At 40.9% G+C, this 20,852-nt stretch overlaps 2 protein-coding genes across 6 annotated transcripts in view; one reads left to right on the top strand and one right to left on the bottom strand.

The window, feature by feature from the left end:
- LOC139733004 (uncharacterized) overlaps positions 1 to 20,852 on the top strand; it is a 156,432-nt gene that overhangs the window by 85,114 nt on the left and 50,466 nt on the right. For 4 of the 5 annotated variants that reach the window (XM_071643844.1, XM_071643845.1, XM_071643843.1 and 1 more), the window contains one exon: positions 11,194 to 11,379. The exons of the other annotated variant lie outside the window; for it this stretch is intronic. In XM_071643844.1, coding sequence (XP_071499945.1) covers positions 11,194 to 11,379 — 186 coding nt within the window. The remainder of the gene's footprint in view (positions 1 to 11,193; positions 11,380 to 20,852) is intronic. 5 annotated transcript variants of the gene reach the window in all.
- Positions 2,370 to 8,591, bottom strand: LOC139733010 (uncharacterized). Its single transcript, XM_071643855.1, has 4 exons — positions 8,475 to 8,591; positions 6,673 to 6,784; positions 3,243 to 4,877; positions 2,370 to 2,548 (listed from the first exon to the last, which is right to left on the bottom strand). The coding sequence occupies exons 1-4, from the start codon at positions 8,589 to 8,591 to the stop codon at positions 2,370 to 2,372; spliced, it is 2,043 nt and encodes a 680-aa protein (XP_071499956.1).

The raw sequence follows: 20,852 nt of genomic DNA, 5'->3' as shown, positions 1-20,852 counted from the left end.
GCTATACAAAGAATAGCACTGCCTTCTGTATGTCCACAGGTGTTCTGTTGTAAACGCGGTGCGCTTAGTCTTTATTCAAAGCAGCGAAGGGAATATCCAAAGGGTTATGATGTCCACAGCTGTCACGCGGTGCGCTTACTTCTTTATCTAGACCAATGTACCGTTATCATATCTAAAGTTCCTCATAAAAGGGATTATCTATACTGTTTTTATACCACCCTATCAACAAATACATCAGTTTTAAACAAAAATCACTCTGTTCATTTACAATGTTATTTATTATAATGTATTGTAGTGTACCGGTACCTTGTTTTTGCATTATCTTTCATTATTGGAGGGATATAAAGCGACATTGGCGTGGTATCAGCGTTTTCACCGTAGCGTTTTCGCCGGAAAATGATAAATAATTGAAAGATACGGTAAAATTCACGAGGAATTGCTTTTGTTGTTGTTGTTTTTAGATAAAAGGATATACACTGTATCATACGCTTTGGACATTCCCTTCGCCGTCTAGAATAAAGACTAAGCATTGTGGACATCATAACCTTTGGATATTCCCTTCGCTGCCTTGAATAAAGACTAAGCGCACCGCGTTTACAACAGAACACATGTGAACATACCATAGAGCTGCATTTTACAGCTCTATGGAACATAACAGAAGACAGTGCTCTTCTTTGTATGGCGGTTAGTTTCGATTCAGAAGTACAGGGATATAACAACGAGACCGAATTGGTTAAAAATTCATTTACTATGACTAAGCTACTCATTTGGAAATGCTATCATAGCTTGATAAGCATATCTATGCCCAACAAACAAAATGACACCAAAAAGGTTTTGCCACCTCAGATGGTACCAATATCTGGCCTGGCCCATAATGAAGTCGTGTTGCTGTTATCAGCTCACCTGAAGAATACAATGCCTAATTTGTTTACTAGCATTCCTGCCGACGAAAGTTACAATCATTAGCGACAACAATAGCGCAGGCATTGAAAACAAATTCCGATTTCCATTTTCCAACATAGATAGGACTCGAAGAAAATTATGACTTCAAACTCGACTTAAGCATTTTACTGTGTATCGCTGTACAAAGGGAAGGGAGAGCAAAACGATGACCGCGTTTCATTTGGCAGAAATCAAACTGATCCTGATCTCAATCTCCAACTACCCTCCATGCTGATAGCGAACCCTTTTCTCTGCATTCCAACAGAACTTTCACCCCGACCACTTTTATTCTGGTTGATTTATTTTCATTCTTCCTCATATGATAGGCCTTTTGCTCCAACTGAAAGCGTTTCTTTTTGAGTGACGCTGGTAAGTCTGTTGCGAGCCGGAAGTTAGGTCGAGCAGGGGCTTGAATTCTCGTAGTGGCGGGGCGCATATGCATTCTCTGGTACGCATTCCAAACCGCATCTCGATCAAACATGGCGCCAAATCTTACAATAATCGGGTCAGGGCCACGCCTGCTCTGTTCGCCACTACCAGCCACCGGACGTCTAGGGAGGCGGTGCGCATTCACTACAAACATTCCTTGCACTTGTTGCTCAGAAAAACCAAGCTGTTTAATTACATCTCTCACAACTTCAGTAGCCTTTTCGTTTTGCCGATTTTCCACTCCATAAATCAACAAATTAAGTTTCCTGTCATGCAATTCCATTAAAAGTATTTGTTCTTTCAACTCAGCTTCCATCTTCACTCTATCTCTTTTCATCTGCGGTAAAGTGTCATTCTCAATGGTAGTAAGTCTTGCACTCGAGTCTGAAACAGCAGTTTGCAACTCAGTCAAGGTATTTCGTATGTCGGATACTTCAGTACGAATTGCATTAACGCTCACTGATAGCGTTTCCAGTTTATCCATAATTTTTTCAGTGACCCTTGTGAATTCGGAATGGCTTAACGTACCTTCAGTCCCAGGCACCATGATACTGCACGACGAGTGGTGCGTGGGCAACGGCGTAGCCAGGATTTAATCTTAGGGGGGGCGGTAATACGCGAGGGAGCGAAGCGACCGAGCCCGAGCGAGCGAAGCGAGCGAGGGGGGGAGGGTGTGGGAACTTTTTGCAGTTTGCTGATAGCAATGGTGCAATTTGGTGCATGTGTTTTTGCATGTTTTAGAGATTTTGAGCAGCCTTCCTGGTATGAACTAGGTAGCGATATTTTCATGAAGATAAATTCGTATACATGTTCTTTATTTTCAGGACTTTTTTTTGTAATGTGCAATTCAAGGATATTGTTGCACATACATTCATATTTTCATTTATTACAATGTCAAACAAGTTATTATTCCTTGGAGAAATGTGGAAATATGGAAATGAAATTGAAATGAACTGACCTTACGTAAGGGAGACCGGTCAAATGAAGTGAACCGCATGTTACAATACGATTCTTCTTGATTTCAGTGTAGCAAATCTTGCTATGACGTCATCCGGAGAAGGTGTTTCCGACCTGTGAGTCTGGAGCAGAACTAGCGCCTCTAGCCGTTCCTCACCCATGGAGGCTCTGACGGCAGATGCCGTCCTTTCTACCTTGGAGAAGGTGCGTTCTGCCTGTGCTGTTGTTACAGGAAGGGTTGCGAGAATTCTCAAGAGTAAGTTGATGTTTGGCAGAGTTTTCTGCGGGCAACACTCTAGCGCTTTGAGAGCGGTATTCACTTGTGCCCTTTCGGGGACGAATGCGTCATTTTTTTTCACCTCTGCCGCCAAATGTCCATCTCACCTCTCACCTTCCAGTAGGCGTGTGTCTACAAGGTCCTGGTACATTTCTGCAGCGGAGAGAAACTCTTTATTGTCGTCTACGAAAGCAGGGACGATACGCGTCAGGTGCATTATCTTTCTGTGCGTTATGCTGAATCTATCTCTCAGATGTGTTGAGACAGTATCTATGAGAGGCAGAAACACATTCAGTCTGAAGTATTCAGAGATGGGATTTCCTTGCCCTTGTGTGCCTGTGTTGTTTGGTCGGTATACGCTCCGGGAAGCCGTTCTTGGTAGTTCCACTGGCACATTACTTTCATTTGCCACCTTGACAGCATCCTGAAAGAGAGAGTCGTATGTGCCATTATCCCTCCAAGCTTGCATGACTTCTTGAGCTGATGAAACCAGATCTAGTGCTTCCAACAGATCCATACCGACTGTTTGCATCCCTCTTGAAGCTGGGAGGAGAATACTAGACACTTTGGCAAGCACGTGGAGAGACATAACGAAATCAAACGATGCTATCGCTCGCGATAGAGAGGGGTGCATTACGTCGTGCGTCGGACGTTTGCCATGCTGACATTTGGTCTAGTGTAGAGATGACATGTGGCAGGAGGGAGAGCAGATTTATGACTGCTTCGTGTCTTTCAAGGAATCGTGTTTGGCAAAGAGTTTTCAAACGCTTCCTTTGGTGGTGGTCAATTCCTGCTTTGTCTATCTCTGCTTCAAGATGCTTTACTCGCTTGGCACTACTGTTGAAGAAGGCAGTGATTTGTTGGATTGTATCTAGACAGTTTCTAACTGGCACTACTTCAGTTGTCTTGGTAGCACACAAGTTAAGCATGTGCATGGCACAGTGAAAGTATTCGGCATGAGGAGCTTGCTCCCGAACCTTCGCAGCTACTCCAACCTGCTGACTGGCCATGCTGCTGGCACCATCATAACCTTGTCCTACAAGCTTCTCCAGATCTAGATTGAAGTCTTTCAGCTTGGCTAGTATTACAGATGCAATGTTCTTTCCACTCATTGTGAGCTCATCACCAACCGATGGGTCTATCTTCTCCTTTTCAATCATCTCATCCAGGACATCCACAATGCAAATGGGAGATTCTTGAATCGTCATTCTGCCCATATCATCTTCTTCGACATACCGCACGGCGATAGTTAGTTGTTCTCTCTTCTTCCGATCCATCGTCTCGTCGGCCAGGACGCTCCAGACACCAGCTTTTCTCACTTTGTCCAGAATCCTTTCTCTTACTATCGCAGATGCACAATCCAGCAAATTGTTCTGTATATCGGGACTGATATACTTTGCATTTCCAGGCCCATCAACGAAGTGTTTTTGTAGAGTTTGGTCTCCAGCACGAATTCTCATTCTCAGCAACGCTCGAAAGTTTCCATCGTTTTCCTCAGGTTCTTCTTGTTCAAGTCTTCCTGAATCTCTGTGACCCCTGAGAGCAATATTCTGACGGGCGCACGTAAGAATAGTGTCAACGATACTCCGCATGATTGCTGTGTTTGCTGCGACCGTCTCTCTTCGTCCTTTGTCTAGGATGTTGCGCACATCCCTTTGTGATTGTGCTGGGGCTCGAACAAGCAGTTCCGTAACCTTGCTAGCTGAGAACTTATGATAGTTGGTATTCGCATGCTTACTGAGAACTCCATCTTTCCCTGTCAGCTTGGCATAAGTCTGTAATGGCTTTGAAACTAGAGTGCCAACTTTCTGTACTCCAGCATCCCAATGTCCGCCACACGATGACTCTAACTTGAACAATACACACCAAAGACACCAAGCCCCCGTGGTGCCCTCGGCTTTGCTGTATGTAAGCCAAGGATATTCATCAAAGTGTTTAATGCCCAAGAATCTCTTTTCAACTTTTCCGCATTTGTTGTGTACGGAAAATGGTAGGTCACTTTTCTTGGGCATGGAACGACCCTGCAAAGCTCGCAAGATATCACTATCGGTGAGATTCTGCTTCCCCTTTGAGAACACTTCTCCAATTATATCCACATCTGTCTCAGGTTCAACAGTCTGACGTGGTTCACTTGAGGAAGAACCAGCTAGGCAATCTTCACAAGAGGTGCTTGCTCCCGCTCCACATTGGGATACTGGAGTTTCTGCGGCGGAGGGTCTGTCACTGGGCGAATTAGTTTCTCTACTCTCCAAACTCTCTACTGCCGAATCATCTGAAATTTGACAGGGAATACAATAAGATTTAGAATTTCAGGCAGAGTTGAATCACTTGTTGACGCTCGTTTTAGAAGTAATTTACTGCAGCTATGAAGCGGTGATAAATCATATTAAATGGAAATTAGTTGATAAAAAGAGTCAGATACAGTGCTCGAAATTTCGTTATAACGAAGTAAACTTCTCGTCCCAAAATTATCGCCATTAAAGTCAATGGTACAAAATTCGCGTATAACAAACACAGTTATAGCGAAATTTTCGTTTTAACGAAGTTTTTTCCGAGCGCCTCTGACAAAGAAAAACAAAAAGAAAATAACAGAGGAACAAGCATTTATAGCGTCTCTGCATGGCCGAACGCTTTACATCACTGTGTGTTCGCTCCGTGTGTCACGTAGTTGCCAAGGGGAACTTACGTTATTGTAATACACCAATCTGAAATTGAATAAGGTTCGTTTCCAAAGGTTCTTCATTACAAAACACAGAGATTCCGATACACCTAAAATGTCCTATAGTTTGGAAATGAAATAGGGTTTGTTATTACGAACATTTTGGCGTTATTCCAAAGATTCGTAATTGATAAGGTTCGTTAATCCGACAATGAAATATGGTTTTTATCCATGAGTCTGAAAATGATAGAAATTCCAAACGTTGGTGAATGGGAAAATTTAAAAAAAAATCGATAATCAAAAAGTGAAAAAGGTGAGTCTACTAACAAAACTCAGCAATTACAAACCGTTTAATCATCTTAAGGTAACCGAACTTTCGAAATAACTAACCTTTCTCATTTGTTTGTTTGTTTGTTTGTTTGTTTTTTTTTTTTGATTAACAAACCTTCTTCGGAATAACGAACTTTATTTCATTTTTCGGAATAAAAACCTTTTGTTGTTTGGATTTTTTGATTTACAAACCTTTTGAATGACGAACCTCATTTCATTTTCCGATCACAACCTTCGGAAAAGGAACCATATATTTCTATCTAAATTATGAACTTTACGAATTTTGGGAAGAGCGAAGGTTCAGATAAACAAACATTCGGAATCCCGGGAATGGCGAAACTTCGAAATAAGGAGCCTTCGAATGAACTTCATTAAGAAATGAACCTTTGGAATAGCGAAATGCAACCGAATCATAAACCATTATTTTCTATACATTTGTGACAATACCAACAACTTTATGCTCTCTTTTAAATGTCATATTTAAAGAATTAAAAAGGTACCATCCCATTTCACGTAGCTTTCCAGTGTATGATGAGCATTCAACAAGCAGAATATGATATATGCGTGGTTTTCTAGTTGTAGATATATATCGTATTTGTTCGGTTATAACGAAAGAAAACTGCCCGTCCCAAGCATTTCGTTATAACGGGAGTGCAACTGTACTTTGTTATCCATGAAAGCACAAACTGGTCAGGTAACATTATGAGTTTGTCTGTCAATGCGTATATGATGCGCAAATTGGGGGAGTACTGGGACATAAGCCACCTCGCTCTCCGGAGGGCCCTTGGTCATATTATGAGGTAGAACGAGAGAGATGGGAGAGATCACGTGTGTGCACCGTTGTGTGTGTGTGTGTGTGTGTGCGCGTGTATTTATGTATGCCTTAAATGTATTTATAACAGTAAACAGATAGTGTAACACTAAAGAGGGCACCAATGGAGCGACAAATGTATTTCGTGGAATGACTGTACCTGTTGATATAGGTGTTAATATTTCAACTTCAGGCTTCACGTTTTGAAATACATACACACACGCACACACATATACACGCACCTACGCATTGGCAGTTATCACATACCGTATAATTTTTTCTTTGTGAAGAACTGGTCAATTGTACGATATTTTCTTTTGCGATCCATGATGCGAGAACAATCATCTATGGAGAAGCCATAAACATCCGCGTAGGAATCCTGTACAGAATTTATAACAGAAGGTGGAATTTAACACATAATTTCGGTATTGTAGTGTGGGCTGTACTGGTTAACTGATAGGCTCACTATAATGATTAAATGACATGCTAGTGGCTAATTGCCTTCCTGCAGTTAACAACACAAATTTTAATTTCATTTTATTTGTTCTCTAAATTTTGTGTTAAATATGTTAAATGACTGAAATGTTGCCTGGACCTTATTCTTTGCACATCTTGTCATATGCTTTGAACAAGGTAGATTGAAAATAACTTGAGAAAAAAATTCAGAAGTAGATGAGCTTTAAGAATAACAACAGAAGGCACCAGGGTGACCAGAGAGTTGAAGTAAAAGTAGGATAGTCGGAGAATCTTTTCAAAAGCGAGAGAGAAGTAAACCGAAAAATGCCAGACTCGAAGCGTTCGAGAGCTCCGTGAAGAAAGCGCGCCTATTTTTGGACTGGAGTCAGAGGAACGCACCCAACCAACCACCAGAGTTTGTTGTTGTTGTTGTTTTGTTTTTTTCATCTCTAACAATTACGCTACATACCACTGGTGCTACTCACACACTACTACAGGCCATACAGTACTGGTACAGGTGTTCCTAACAGAAAATCAACTCTTGTCTTGAATGTGTTATGGCGTTTTGCGTGTTAATACGAGCATTCTTCTCATGCCAACGGTTCCTGCTGGCACAGTTAGCTACTCGACTACTTTGCGTTCGAACGCTTTCTGACATGATACCAATGATACTGGACTGAATGATACGCTTCAGGAGCGCATCGGGATCGGGAGTGGCCCTAGACTAGGGGATCGGAATGCTCCTTTTTGGGAGCTGATGCGCGCCCCTCCACGGCGCAACGGGACGGCACAGGCTTACTTTTGAGGAGAGCGCTCGAACGCACCATCCATATTGAAGAAAATAAAGACAAAGGAGTGCAAACTGCAAAGTCATGTGACTCGAACATTTAGCGCTTCATTATGGCTACATTCCCTTGCCACTTGGTACTCCCGCTACCAGCGTTGAAACCACTGGGACCTGATGACTGCGTATGTGTTAATTTGTCCATTGTTGCGTCACAATGAACAGTATCATTAGTGCGAGTTGGACGTGATCATATTCAATATTTTGAATTAGTGACTGGCACATTGCATAAAAATAAAAGGCGGTGAAAGAACTATCTACCACACCATACCATTCGGCAAATGCCTCTATCATTGATTGCATCGGGGTAGCTCCATGCTGCGCCGGTTTCACACCAAGACTCATTAATTTCGGAATTAACATGAAATTCAGAGCTTTTCCACTGGATGAATATCAAAGCAGATTTAACGCAAACGAACAATCTACTTTGATTTTATCATATCAGGCAACAATGTAAGTGTTTGTGCTTGCAACTCCGCAGATCTATTCATTCATACACTACTAGCACTATAGACACGTAGGTCTACGTGACTGTTAGTTCTGTAGGGGGTCTGTAGACACTGCGACAGTAACGTTATAGTGTAAGTAAACAACAACAACAAAATTGTGTTAACCTATACAATAGTAAGTAGCACCAGATTTGACACATCTGATTTCTACAAGTAAGAATAAGTTTGCGACAAAGTTCTGACATAGTTTGTTTTGAATAACAAATGCTTTGTTTGGTTTGTCCTTTTTTTTTGTCAGGAAATTGTGGTAATCAACTTACCTCAATATTTGGAGAGATCCTCGGTCCACCACTTTCGCTGTGCTTTGGCCGCCAGCCAACACTGTTGCGGCGATGAGCTGAGGATAATGTCGCACGTGACGTCGCGATGTGACGCATTGTTTGTTGAACAAGTGGCGTATAGGGCCTACATATTTATGCGCGCTCGCTTAGGCTGTGTCAAACGCAGAGTCTGCGAAACTACTAACCTTAGTTTGCGCACTCACGGGTGAGCACCCTTCTCTCACAATTTTTTTTTTGATGGGAAAAAGACAAAAGAAAGAAGTAAATATAAAAGATAGCATTAAAAAAAGATTATCATTCTTAGTTGAAAGTCAAAGGGCTCCCACTTCACATTGATACACGCAACTTTTACCTTTTTTCGCCTTCTAAGCCTTTGTGTGTGTGTGTGTGTGGGGGGGGGGGGTTACCGCCCCTTCGCCCCCCCCCCCCCACTACGCCGATGTGGTGATGTGGGAGGGGATAAGCAGATTGCAGTTAAACGTTTGGTGCACACATTTTGTGTCATAATAATTATATGGAAAACTGTCTATGTTCAAAGTGTAGCCATAGTCTCCTTGTAGACTTGGGGGGGGGGGGGGCGATCAGGGAGAAGGAGTGGGAGAATACTATCCCCACCCTTCCCGCACAATGAAGCTTTTGCCTTTTTAAAGTTGAACATGAAGGGAATTTTGTAGTTTTCGGAATGTAAATCATGAGTCTTGTGCTCCCATAATTCTTCAATTTTTTTTTTTTTTGTAGATCTGAAAATTAGTGTACTAAGGCTAGGGGAAGGGGCGGAGGTGGAAGGGGGTATTCCCCTTCCATGGAAGAGAGATTTTGCAATTTTGGAATTGAAGTTCAACGATCTGGTGCACACTTTAAGTGAAATACATTGTATTAAAAAAATGATCTTAATTGATAAAAGGTTGGAAAGGGAAGACCCGCTTCATGCACACGCATACAGTATACACGCAATTTTTCTTTCCTTCTTTTTTTCTTTCTTTTTTTTTCGCCTTCCAAATCCCCGGTCCAAATCTTAGGGGGGGGGGGCGACCGCCCCCATCGCCCCCCCCCCCCCCCCCCCCGGCTACGCCAGTGTGCGTGGGTTGCTGCGTATCCGCTACAGAGTTTTCTTCGACCGATTCAGTCCGTTGGTTGAGCGCGGAGGTTTCGAAAGGTACGTCTGCTGCAGTAGCCTGTTGTAGGTGTACCCTGCCGGCTGTTGAAGGGTTGGAACTTAAAAGCTGAGTTCTGGACCTGTTTCTTAAACAGTATGGGCCTCTTGATGGTTGTAGGCTTGTATTACGTTTGCTCATAGTAATAGTTGACGGGGAGGAGCAAATCATGTTAGACCCAGAAATAGGTCAAAATCTTAGCCAGTGCCAACACTGAACCGCCCAGTCGACTCCATGCGTGCGTGCAAAGCCATTATCAGTTCCCTAACAGAAACCTTTATCAGTTCCCTAACAGAAACGTGTCCAAAGATTTGGATTTAGTGCTACAGCTGAGACTCTGCCCCTAACAACGAGGGAGTGATCTTATAGGTCAGTGCGTGGCATACTGATTACTGATTGGTCGTGCGTAGACCACTGGCGCTAAACTTGAATGAACATCGCGGAGATCGCGAGGAGCATGGCTTTTATTGTCAACTGTTCGCCTCCCCTTCGTCATGATAGCGTTGGAAGGAAAACTTTGAAGGCGGTTTTTTTTTTTCGAAACTCTGATTTCCTCAACCACTTGACATGCGCTGATAAAATCTTCGATATCTCCGCAACCGAGTGCTTTTATGAGTTGTGTTATATATGAAATTAAAGTAGAAGAGTAAGGGAATTATGTCATGCCATTTTCAGAAAATCATCCTCCCCTACTTTCAGATCCTTTTGTTCTTATAGCGGGTCACATAAACTCAGCCAAAAGCTAAGAAAATGCAAGACTTCTTTGAAATCAAATGCACTTTTTGAACATGTTGCCTTTTTACAAATTCAGACGAGATTCCGTTATGGGCTTGAAATGAAATTGAATGCTCATTGCTGAAATGCATGCTCTCATCTTACATGCAGATTTTAATGACAAATGACGGAAATAAACAATTGATTGCTTCGATAGTGAATTTAAATGACCGAATTTTGAATTTGATTGCGGATTCAGTGCTACAAAAGTGAAATGCGTGAAATTGAATTCTCGGAACAGGAACCTGAATGAGAAAATTACAAAATTGACCGGGAAAAACTGTACAACGTACTAGAATAGTTTGTGACATGTTTGATGATTGTTTTATTCATTAGAATTCACAGATATTTGCAGAGATACGCTAGATCCGATTTTTATTTTTATTTTGGACGTGTTCAAAATCAATGATCAATACTCACTATATAGTGTGATGGCCCTTACAGATCACGAATCATAACATAATTTTATTTTTCGAGCTTATCTTTGTCATTTGTTTCAGTCATTCATGTGTAGCCTTCTTTGTAAGGAGACTATTGACAAAATTGGGATTGTCTTTCTGAATGGTAAAAGCACAATGTGTTCTAGAAAACCGTTTTTTTTCTTTATCTGTTTTCACACAAATGATACTTTGATGGAATTTGGTATAACCTGTTGACAACGGTATGTTATATAACATGTCTCTCTTGCGATTATACTGTTTCTAATTACGATCATCTTGTTTGTATCCATCGTCTGTATACAGTCATTTATATTTGAATTTAATTAACAGATTCAAACATTAAGCATGTCTGTCGCCTTCGACCATCACGAAAACAATTGTATCTCCCCAACGGAAGGAAGAGGCTTGGCCAAATGGGTGTGTACCATGCCACGACTATCTCGCTTCGAGGTGAAAGGCTTCGTGTTGCCCGACGAATTCTTGTCTACAGCTGTTGAATTAGCCGAATCCTGTCAGGTATATAATTTTTTTTGTTGGTTTATATCCGCATGCGATTCTAATGTTCTTATGGGTTTTCTCTAATTTTATGTTTATCGTTGTGCTTGCTATACAGTGTACTTATATGTAAATTGAGATTTTCTTCATTCGGAGGGGTAATGAATTGCTACTCGATATAGGCCTACCTATTTCTTTTTGTTAGTTATAAGTCTGTCGCACATCAGTTCCCGTGTATAGTCGATTTTAGCCATGATTTTCCCCTAACTTTCACTATCAATGCACCCATCCAGTTTTCATGCCTCCGCCACGAAGTGATGCCGGTGGCATTATGTTTTCAGGTTGTCCGTCCGTCCGTCCGTCCTTCCGTCTGTCCTTCCGTCTGTCCGTCCGTCCGTCCTTCCGTCCGTCCGTAATTAATTTTGTGGACAGGGTAACTATCAAAACCTTTTGAGGTATCCTAATGAAACTTGGCATGTATGTGTATTAGGGGGTGAAGTTGTGCCTATCAACTTTTGAGTGCACACGCTCCAGGTCAAAGGTCAAAAGGTCAAGGTCAAATACATAAAATTTCACTATTTCCACCATATCTATGCAATGCCTGAAGATATTTTCTTGAAACTTAGTATATACATGTATCACCCAATTAAGATTCCCTGGTGAAAGTGTGGGTCGTGAGGTCAAAGGTCAAAGGTCAAAAGGTCAAGTACAAATATTAAAACGTCACCTTTTTTCTCTGTACCTTGGAAATTATTCAAGGTATCTTCATGGAACATAGTATGTATACATGTACTGACTGGCAGTGATTATCTAGAACATTTAGGGTTCATGGGGTCAGGGGTCAAAGGTCAAGGGAAACACTTCAAAATTTTACTATCTCCGTCATGTTTATGCAATGCTGGCAGGATTATTGTATTTTTTACACTTGGTGTATGCATGCATAATCTAATAGAGATTCTTTGGAAAGTTTTTTGTTCTTTTTTTTGCCTCAAAGGTCAAAAGGTCAAAGATCAAGTGAAAGTGCTGAACTAAGCTTTTCCTCCATATCTCGGAAGTGGCTCAAGTTATCTTGAAACATACTACATATTTATGCATGTTCTGCCTGACAGTGATTATTTTATGAATTTTAGGGTTAAAGGCCAGATGAAAATGGTAACAATTTACTATTCAATACAGAAATTGCACTTTTTCTCCGTACCTTGAAAATAACTCAATGCATAAACGTATGAATTGGTCAAAGTCAAGTTAAAGTCCTTAACTCCCAAATACATGCTCTCCTATTCATCCAATTAAACCAAGGTCAAGGAAGGTGAACATGTAACACATTTGTGACAAACTTGTGACAAACTTATTTTAATATTTTGCCAATTTTGTGAAAATGTAATCACACATTGTCCACATGTACTATCTGTACCTATTAGGAGAATCATGCATTATGGCGGAGGCATACCAGTCGCCATAGCGACATTTCTAGTTTAGCTAGCAGAATGGTAATGCTTTATTAAGAAAATTCATTGCAGCCTTAAAGATGGCTGAATTGCAGAATTTTGTACATTTCATTTCGTAATACCATGCACAATAATACAAACATTCTTTGATTAAGATAAAAAACTATGCAATGATTATTAAAAGAAGCAGCAAAGTGACACCTGATAAGCAAATACACATTGGAGAAAATGTACAAAATTAAACATAATCGCAATTTCACAATCACATAAATATACACACAAAAAAATTATAAATGAAAAAAAATATATATATAGTAGGTTTACAGACATCATTGTACTTGTAATTATGTTTGTATTGAAAAGAAGGGAAAAGGGAGCACGCACAAGTAGTAACCACATTTGAGATATTATGCTCTTGTGTATGGAGACGGAGAGAGAGGAAGACGGAAAGAGTAGGAAGGAAATAGCAAGAGATATAAAAAGAGACAGAATACTAGGAATGAGGTGTGTAAACAGATATCGCAATCTAAATCCACATCTTAACCATCTTATGTTTCTATATTCAAATCTAATAAATCATGTTTTCAATCTATACAGTCATTTAAAATTATTATCTTTTTACCCCTATAATTAATGGTCAAAATTGTGCAAACGCCCAAAAACATGGGGGGGGGGGCTACCTACGCACATAATGAGGTGATAACCATGCAAACATAACAACATACATTTATTTTTCACATTTATTTTCGATGACTCACATAACGGTTAAAACTGTCGTCTAATAGTCAATAATCTAAGTACATAATCTCAATCAATTTCACATTTGACATATTTGACATATTATCATTGTGACAAAGATAAGCATGTGTTATAAAGATTGCACCGTCTTGCAAAAAACAAAACAAAAACAAAACAACAAACAACTAGAGAGGGGCCGTCAAAGGCGGCAGACCCACGCCTAAGTACAAAGTCGGGGTAAACATAATGTGCATTCGGTCATCTACCAGAATTCGGCCACTTAATTGCCAGTGTGCTTTATCACCAGCCAGTGAGTTCTACCAAAGATCGTACACTGAAGTGTACGATCTTTGGTTCTACAGTCACATCACACGCAAATCACATCATTACACATACGGTATTAACACTCATTCACGTACAGGAAAGTCCTTAAGTCTCCTCCAAAAATCCATCGAAAATCCCAAATTCCACCGTCAAAAGTGCAGAATCGGAACTTTTCCAAGCGCGCGCGAATTAAGTCCAGTTTTAAGAGTATTGTCTACGCGACGGGTCGCGGAAAAAGCGCTAAAAATCGAGAAATACGCCGTTTTCTTGCGGGATATTTTGATTATAGCAAGCCGAGAGTGTGATGATATCAAAGGTCGTATGAGTGTACGATCTTTGATGGTATCCACAAAAGCAAAAAAGAAAAACAAAATTTACGTACCCACTAGGCAATTACCCCTATGATTAGTGTCTACGGGAATTATTCAATGCAAGGGTTGAATGCAAACGTCTACTGCACCAGTATTCGGCCACCAACGAGCGCCGCAACGTCCCCGATGCAATTTTGCACCAACAGTGTAGAGTGCGATGCATTTTCAGCGGCCTTGCACACGCATTGACATTGAGCACGCATATCGTGCAGTGTGACTGCGACCGAGCAAATGCTCCTCCAACGAAAAAAACAATCAATGTTAATTTGAAAAATCATCAAAATACGGGCCAGTTTGTGATGACGGAGAACGAACTTTCATAAATCTAGAAGGACATAGTCCCTCAAATAGGCCTAAACGTAAATTTCGGAATTCTTACGAACATTTGAGCAGCGAAGTCGGATCGTTTGGGAGTTTATGTTTTCGTATGGTAGCGAAAAATCGCAAAGTGAGAAACGGGAAATTTTCGGAGTGGTCACTATACCATGGGGTCAAAACTTCAAGGTCACACAGAATTTGCAAGGGTCAACCGATTATCACCAAAATCTAATCGATTCTTTCCTGCCATTATCCAAACATCCCCATAACATTTCGTGCAAATCCGTTTACCCGTTCTCTTGTTATCTTGTACACAAACAAACAAACAAACAAACAAACTAGAGAGGGGCCGTCAAAGGCGGCAGACCCACGCCTAAGTACAAAGTCGGGGTAAACATAATGTGCATTCGGTCATCTACCAGAATTCGGCCACTTAATTGCCAGTGTGCTTTATCACCAGCCAGTGAGTTCTACCAAAGATCGTACACTGAAGTGTACGATCTTTGGTTCTACAGTCACATCACACGCAAATCACATCATTACACATACGGTATTAACACTCATTCACGTACAGGAAAGTCCTTAATTCTCCTCCAAAAATCCATCGAAAATCCCAAATTCCACCGTCAAAAGTGCAGAATCGGAACTTTTCCAAGCGCGCGCGAATTAAGTCCAGTTTTAAGAGTATTGTCTACGCGACGGGTCGCGGAAAAAGCGCTAAAAATCGAGAAATACGCCGTTTTCTTGCGGGATATTTTGATTATAGCAAGCCGAGAGTGTGATGATATCAAAGGTCGTATGAGTGTACGATCTTTGATGGTATCCACAAAAGCAAAAAAGAAAAACAAAATATACGTACCCACTAGGCAATTACCCCTATGATTAGTGTCTACGGGAATTATTCAATGCAAGGGTTGAATGCAAACGTCTACTGCACCAGTATTCGGCCACCAACGAGCGCCGCAACGTCCCCGGTGCAATTTTGCACCAACAGTGTAGAGCGCGATGCATTTTCAGCGGCCTTGCACACGCATTGACATTGAGCACGCATATCGTGCAGTGTGACTGCGACCGAGCAAAATGCTCCTCCAACGAAAAAAACAATCAATGTTAATTTGAAAAATCATCAAATATCAAAGGTCGTATGAGTGTACGATCTTTGATGGTATCCACAAAAGCAAAAAAGAAAAACAAAATTTACGTACCCCCTAGGCAATTACCCCTATGATTAGTGTCTACGGGAATTATTCAATGCAAGGGTTGAATGCAAATGTCTACTGCACCAGTATTCGGCCACCAACGAGCGCCGCAACGTCCCCGGTGCAATTTTGCACCAACAGTGTAGAGCGCGATGCATTTTCAGCGGCCTTGCACACGCATTGACATTGAGCACGCATATCGTGCAGTGTGACTGCGACCGAGCAAAATGCTCCTCCAACGAAAAAAACAATCAATGTTAATTTGAAAAATCATCAAAATACGGGCCAGTTTGTGATGACGGAGAACGAACTTTCATAAATCTAGAAGGACATAGTCCCTCAAATAGGCCTAAACGTAAATTTCGGAATTCTTACGAACATTTGAGCAGCGAAGTCGGATCGTTGGGGAGTTTATGTGTTCGTATGGTAGCGGAAAATCGCAAAGTGAGAAACGGGAAATTTTCGGAATGGTCACTATACCACGGGGTCAAAACTTCAAGGTCACACAGAATTTGCAAGGGTCAACCGATTATCACCAAAATCTAATCGATTCTTTCCTGTCATTATCCAAACATTCCCTGAACATTTCGTGCAAATCCGTTTACCCGTTCTCTTGTTATCTTGTACACAAACAAACAAACAAACAAACAAACAAACATACAAACAAACAAACAAACAAACAAACAAACAAACAAACAAAAAACAAACAAACAAACATACGGAACCCTTTACATAACCCCCTGCCGATTTTCATCGGCGTGGGTAACAAACAAACAAACATACGGAACCCTTTACATAACCCCCTGCCGATGTTCATCGGCGTGGGTAAAAAGGTTCCCATATGAATATAAAATTGCTGATATAAATCGTATAAATATCAAATGGCGACTTAACTCCAAATGCAGGAACAAAATATGTGGATCAGAACAAAGGTTTCCCGCCAAATTTCATCAGATTTGCATTCGAATTTATGACAAGGCGTTTAAATTCAAACGATTTTGATTACTGCACTACTTCTACTCTCAACACCTCTGAGAACCCTATTGTGAGTGTGATTACAAAGTGTTGTGCTATTTTGCATAAAATGCAATCGAAGACAGAGAGAGAGGGGGGGGGGAGAGATGGGAAGTAAGAAAGAGAAAGAGGTGGGAAAATATGTATATATACAGTGTATATACTGTATACATAAGGGCCTAGAAATAAGGCATATAACATCAATTATGTAACAATACAGCCAATCTCCCATTCAAGTTCTTCAATTCAAGTCATTTATTATCATGCACTAAGGCATAAAAATCTTCTCAACAGTCTCCATTTCAAAATTACACATGTAAAGGAAAATAAATGTATATATAAACATAACTGAAAGACAAGTGACATAACACTAAACAAAGTACATCAAATACGCGTATTCTAATAATTAAAACATTGAACTTGGTCCCTGCACATGTACATCATTGTGTCTTGTTCCAAAAGATTCTGGTTTCAGCAATTTATCTCAGTAAACTCAGTTAATGAAACTCAGTGAATGAAAACAAAAAGCACGCATGGCTCGGGACCCCACCCACCCATCAAAGACAATACACGCACATCCATACACACCATAGACACCCATACACACCCATACACACACATACGCACACACACACAAACACACCCGCATCCACACACGTCTCATACACGCCCACATCACAAGTGTACATACCCCTACACATATCCACACCCTCAGCGTCAGTGTGCGGCTGCGCACCCAAAACACTGATACATATCCACCCACTGCAAAAGCATACCACATACACATACCCTGACAGACAACATAGGCACACACACACACACACACACACACACACCCGTATCAAACTTCCTGTCCCCGTGTCCCGAAACAATATGTGCGCAAATGTCTCCATCGATTGAGAGAAAATGCATGTATGCCCAATTGCGCACGCAGTACATGTGTAAGGATGTTATTCAAACATGTCTATACATTGATAAAAGAGATAAAGGACATTTTATGTTAAAATCCATAACTGCTGCCAAAATTGGGATATAAAGTACATTATAAACATACAAACCAGTACTTTTACATCACAAAACTAGAGAGGGGCCGTCAAAGGCGGCAGACCCACGCCTAAGTACAAAGTCGGGGTAAACATAATGTGCATTCGGTCATCTACCAGAATTCGGCCACTTAATTGCCAGTGTGCTTTATCACCAGCCAGTGAGTTCTACCAAAGATCGTACACTGAAGTGTACGATCTTTGGTTCTACAGTCACATCACACGCAAATCACATAATTACACATACGGTATTAACACTCATTCACGTACAGGAAAGTCCTTAAGTCTCCTCCAAAAATCCATCGAAAATCCCAAATTCCACCGTCAAAAGTGCAGAATCGGAACTTTTCCAAGCGCGCGCGAATTAAGTCCAGTTTTAAGAGTATTGTCTACGCGACGGGTCGCGGAAAAAGCGCTAAAAATCGAGAAATACGCCGTTTTCTTGCGGGATATTTTGATTATAGCAAGCCGAGAGTGTGATGATATCAAAGGTCGTATGAGTGTACGATCTTTGATGGTATCCACAAAAGCAAAAAAGAAAAACAAAATTTACGTACCCCCTAGGCAATTACCCCTATGATTAGTGTCTACGGGAATTATTCAATGCAAGGGTTGAATGCAAATGTCTACTGCACCAGTATTCGGCCACCAACGAGCGCCGCAACGTCCCCGGTGCAATTTTGCACCAACAGTGTAGAGCGCGATGCATTTTCAGCGGCCTTGCACACGCATTGACATTGAGCACGCATATCGTGCAGTGTGACTGCGACCGAGCAAAATGCTCCTCCAACGAAAAAAACAATCAATGTTGATTTGAAAAATCATCAAAATACGGGCCAGTTTGTGATGACGGAGAACGAACTTTCATAAATCTAGAAGGACATAGTCCCTCAAATAGGCCTAAACGTAAATTTCGGAATTCTTACGAACATTTGAGCAGCGAAGTCGGATCGTTGGGGAGTTTATGTCTTCGTATGGTAGCGGAAAATCGCAAAGTGAGAAACGGGAAATTTTCGGAATGGTCACTATACCATGGGGTCAAAACTTCAAGGTCACACAGAATTTGCAAGGGTCAACCGATTATCACCAAAATCTAATCGATTCTTTCCTGTCATTATCCAAACATTCCCTGAACATTTCGTGCAAATCCGTTTTCCCGTTCTCTTGTTATCTTGTACACAAACAAACAAACAAACAACTTAAACAAACAAACAAACAAACATACAAACAAACAAACAAACAAACAAACAAACAAACAAAAAAAAACAAAAAAACAAACAAACAAACAAACAAACAAACAAACATACGGAACCCTTTACATAACCCCCTGCCGATTTTCATCGGCGTGGGTAAAAATTGACAGATTATACCCCTATATTCCAGATATGTAAATATCAGCCACTAGAAAACTAGATATGTGTGTGTTTATATTTTGTGTATGTGTGTGTGTACGTGTGTGTGAGTGTGTGTGTGTAAAACATGCACATGTGTAGAAATACATGTACTTTCCTATACCGATATGATATTAAATATCCTAGAAATCAAATCCTGTCATATTATAAACACACAGACCAAACTTATACATCACCAGAAAATGCCAGATTATTACACCCCTGTATCCCAAAATGCAAATACTGCCAACCGTACTAAAAAACTAATATCAGGCATTTAAATAAAAACAGGGTACATGTGTATACTATATCCTATATCCTTAAAAAGGATGATGGTAGAAGATCCATACCTTGTACAAAAATTTGGGATACATAGATAGTGATTTATACATGTATAATGATGTACATGTGTCCACAGTGGTGCAGTAGAGTACAGCACACTCATCTAAACACAGAATACATGATATATGCAATACATAGCTTCTAGCAGTGTGATACAAATAAAAAGTAACAAAATGTGTATTATATTCTCATATACCGCCTCAAATTATTGAAACCAAATAATTGTGTGTCAGTGAGTACGGGTGCATCTAATGTGTGTGTGTGTGTGTGTGTGTGTGTGTGTGCATGTGTGTGTATGAAAGTCTGTTATGTGTTTGTATATGTGTTTGTGTGTATGTGTTCATGTGTGTATGTCGTATGTTCATGTGTAAAAATGCTAACACTATATGATGTTACAGAAATTGAGAAAATGATATCATCCTGCTGCTATATTAGCGTACAATTTATCTCCAAATAATTACCGCATCTTCTTAAGTGCCGTCTTCAGTCCGAAGGTTGGCGACTATGGACCTCCACTCTGCTCTGTTCATGGCCGCCTTTACTACATGCGGCCACACTCTTTCCTGTCCACTCCTTTATGTTGTCACACCACACACTGCGCTGGCGTCCTCTGCATCTCCTGCCTTCTATAATCCCTTCCAGTACACTTTTTTGGATGTTCTGATGTCTTTTACCGTATATTGCTACACTAAATCCACACGTTGGTATATTACCCTTCAACTGTACAATGAGGAGTCAGACATTGTTTACCACTTGAAGCTGTTGAATACCAAACATGACAAACATTGTCCACCTTCACCTAATAACTTTGCTGTTATAAAGCATCATTTCATGCACTTGGTAAGAATGACCGTCTGAACCTATCAGTCCGCAGCCTAGGTAACCTTATCCGACCAGACCTATTGAAAACCACCTCCCCATGTAAGGGATGGGATGGATCCTTCACAATGGCCTGCAATTTTGTACTGACAGCCCTCTCCGCCACATCTTCCAAACAGCTGACAGATTCCCATCACTTTACTCACATGCCTTACAATCCTCTCCAGCTTGGCCCTGTTCCTAGCCGTTAGGCTATGGAACCATGCTAAGCAACAAAAGCAAATTACTGACTGAATGACACTTTGGTAGAAAAGAGACAGCGTTTGACTCCTCACATGAAAAGAATTCAATTTTCTTAAGAAATGCAAAAGATGGTTCCCCTTAGACTGCAGGCTGCTAGTATTACTGTCCCAGCTCAGCTTATTGTCAATGGCAGTACCGAGATATTTATACTCTGCAACTTGTTCAATAGGTTCACCGTCTATGC

The sequence above is a fragment of the Diadema antillarum genome, unplaced genomic scaffold (genome assembly GCF_040938485.1).
Source record: "Diadema antillarum isolate AM-2024a unplaced genomic scaffold, OU_Dant_1.0 seq00000459_RagTag, whole genome shotgun sequence".
NCBI classification, from domain to species: Eukaryota; Metazoa; Echinodermata; class Echinoidea; order Diadematoida; family Diadematidae; genus Diadema; species Diadema antillarum.
Note: the sequence above shows the minus strand (reverse complement) of the source record. Positions and strands in the feature narration are given on the sequence as shown.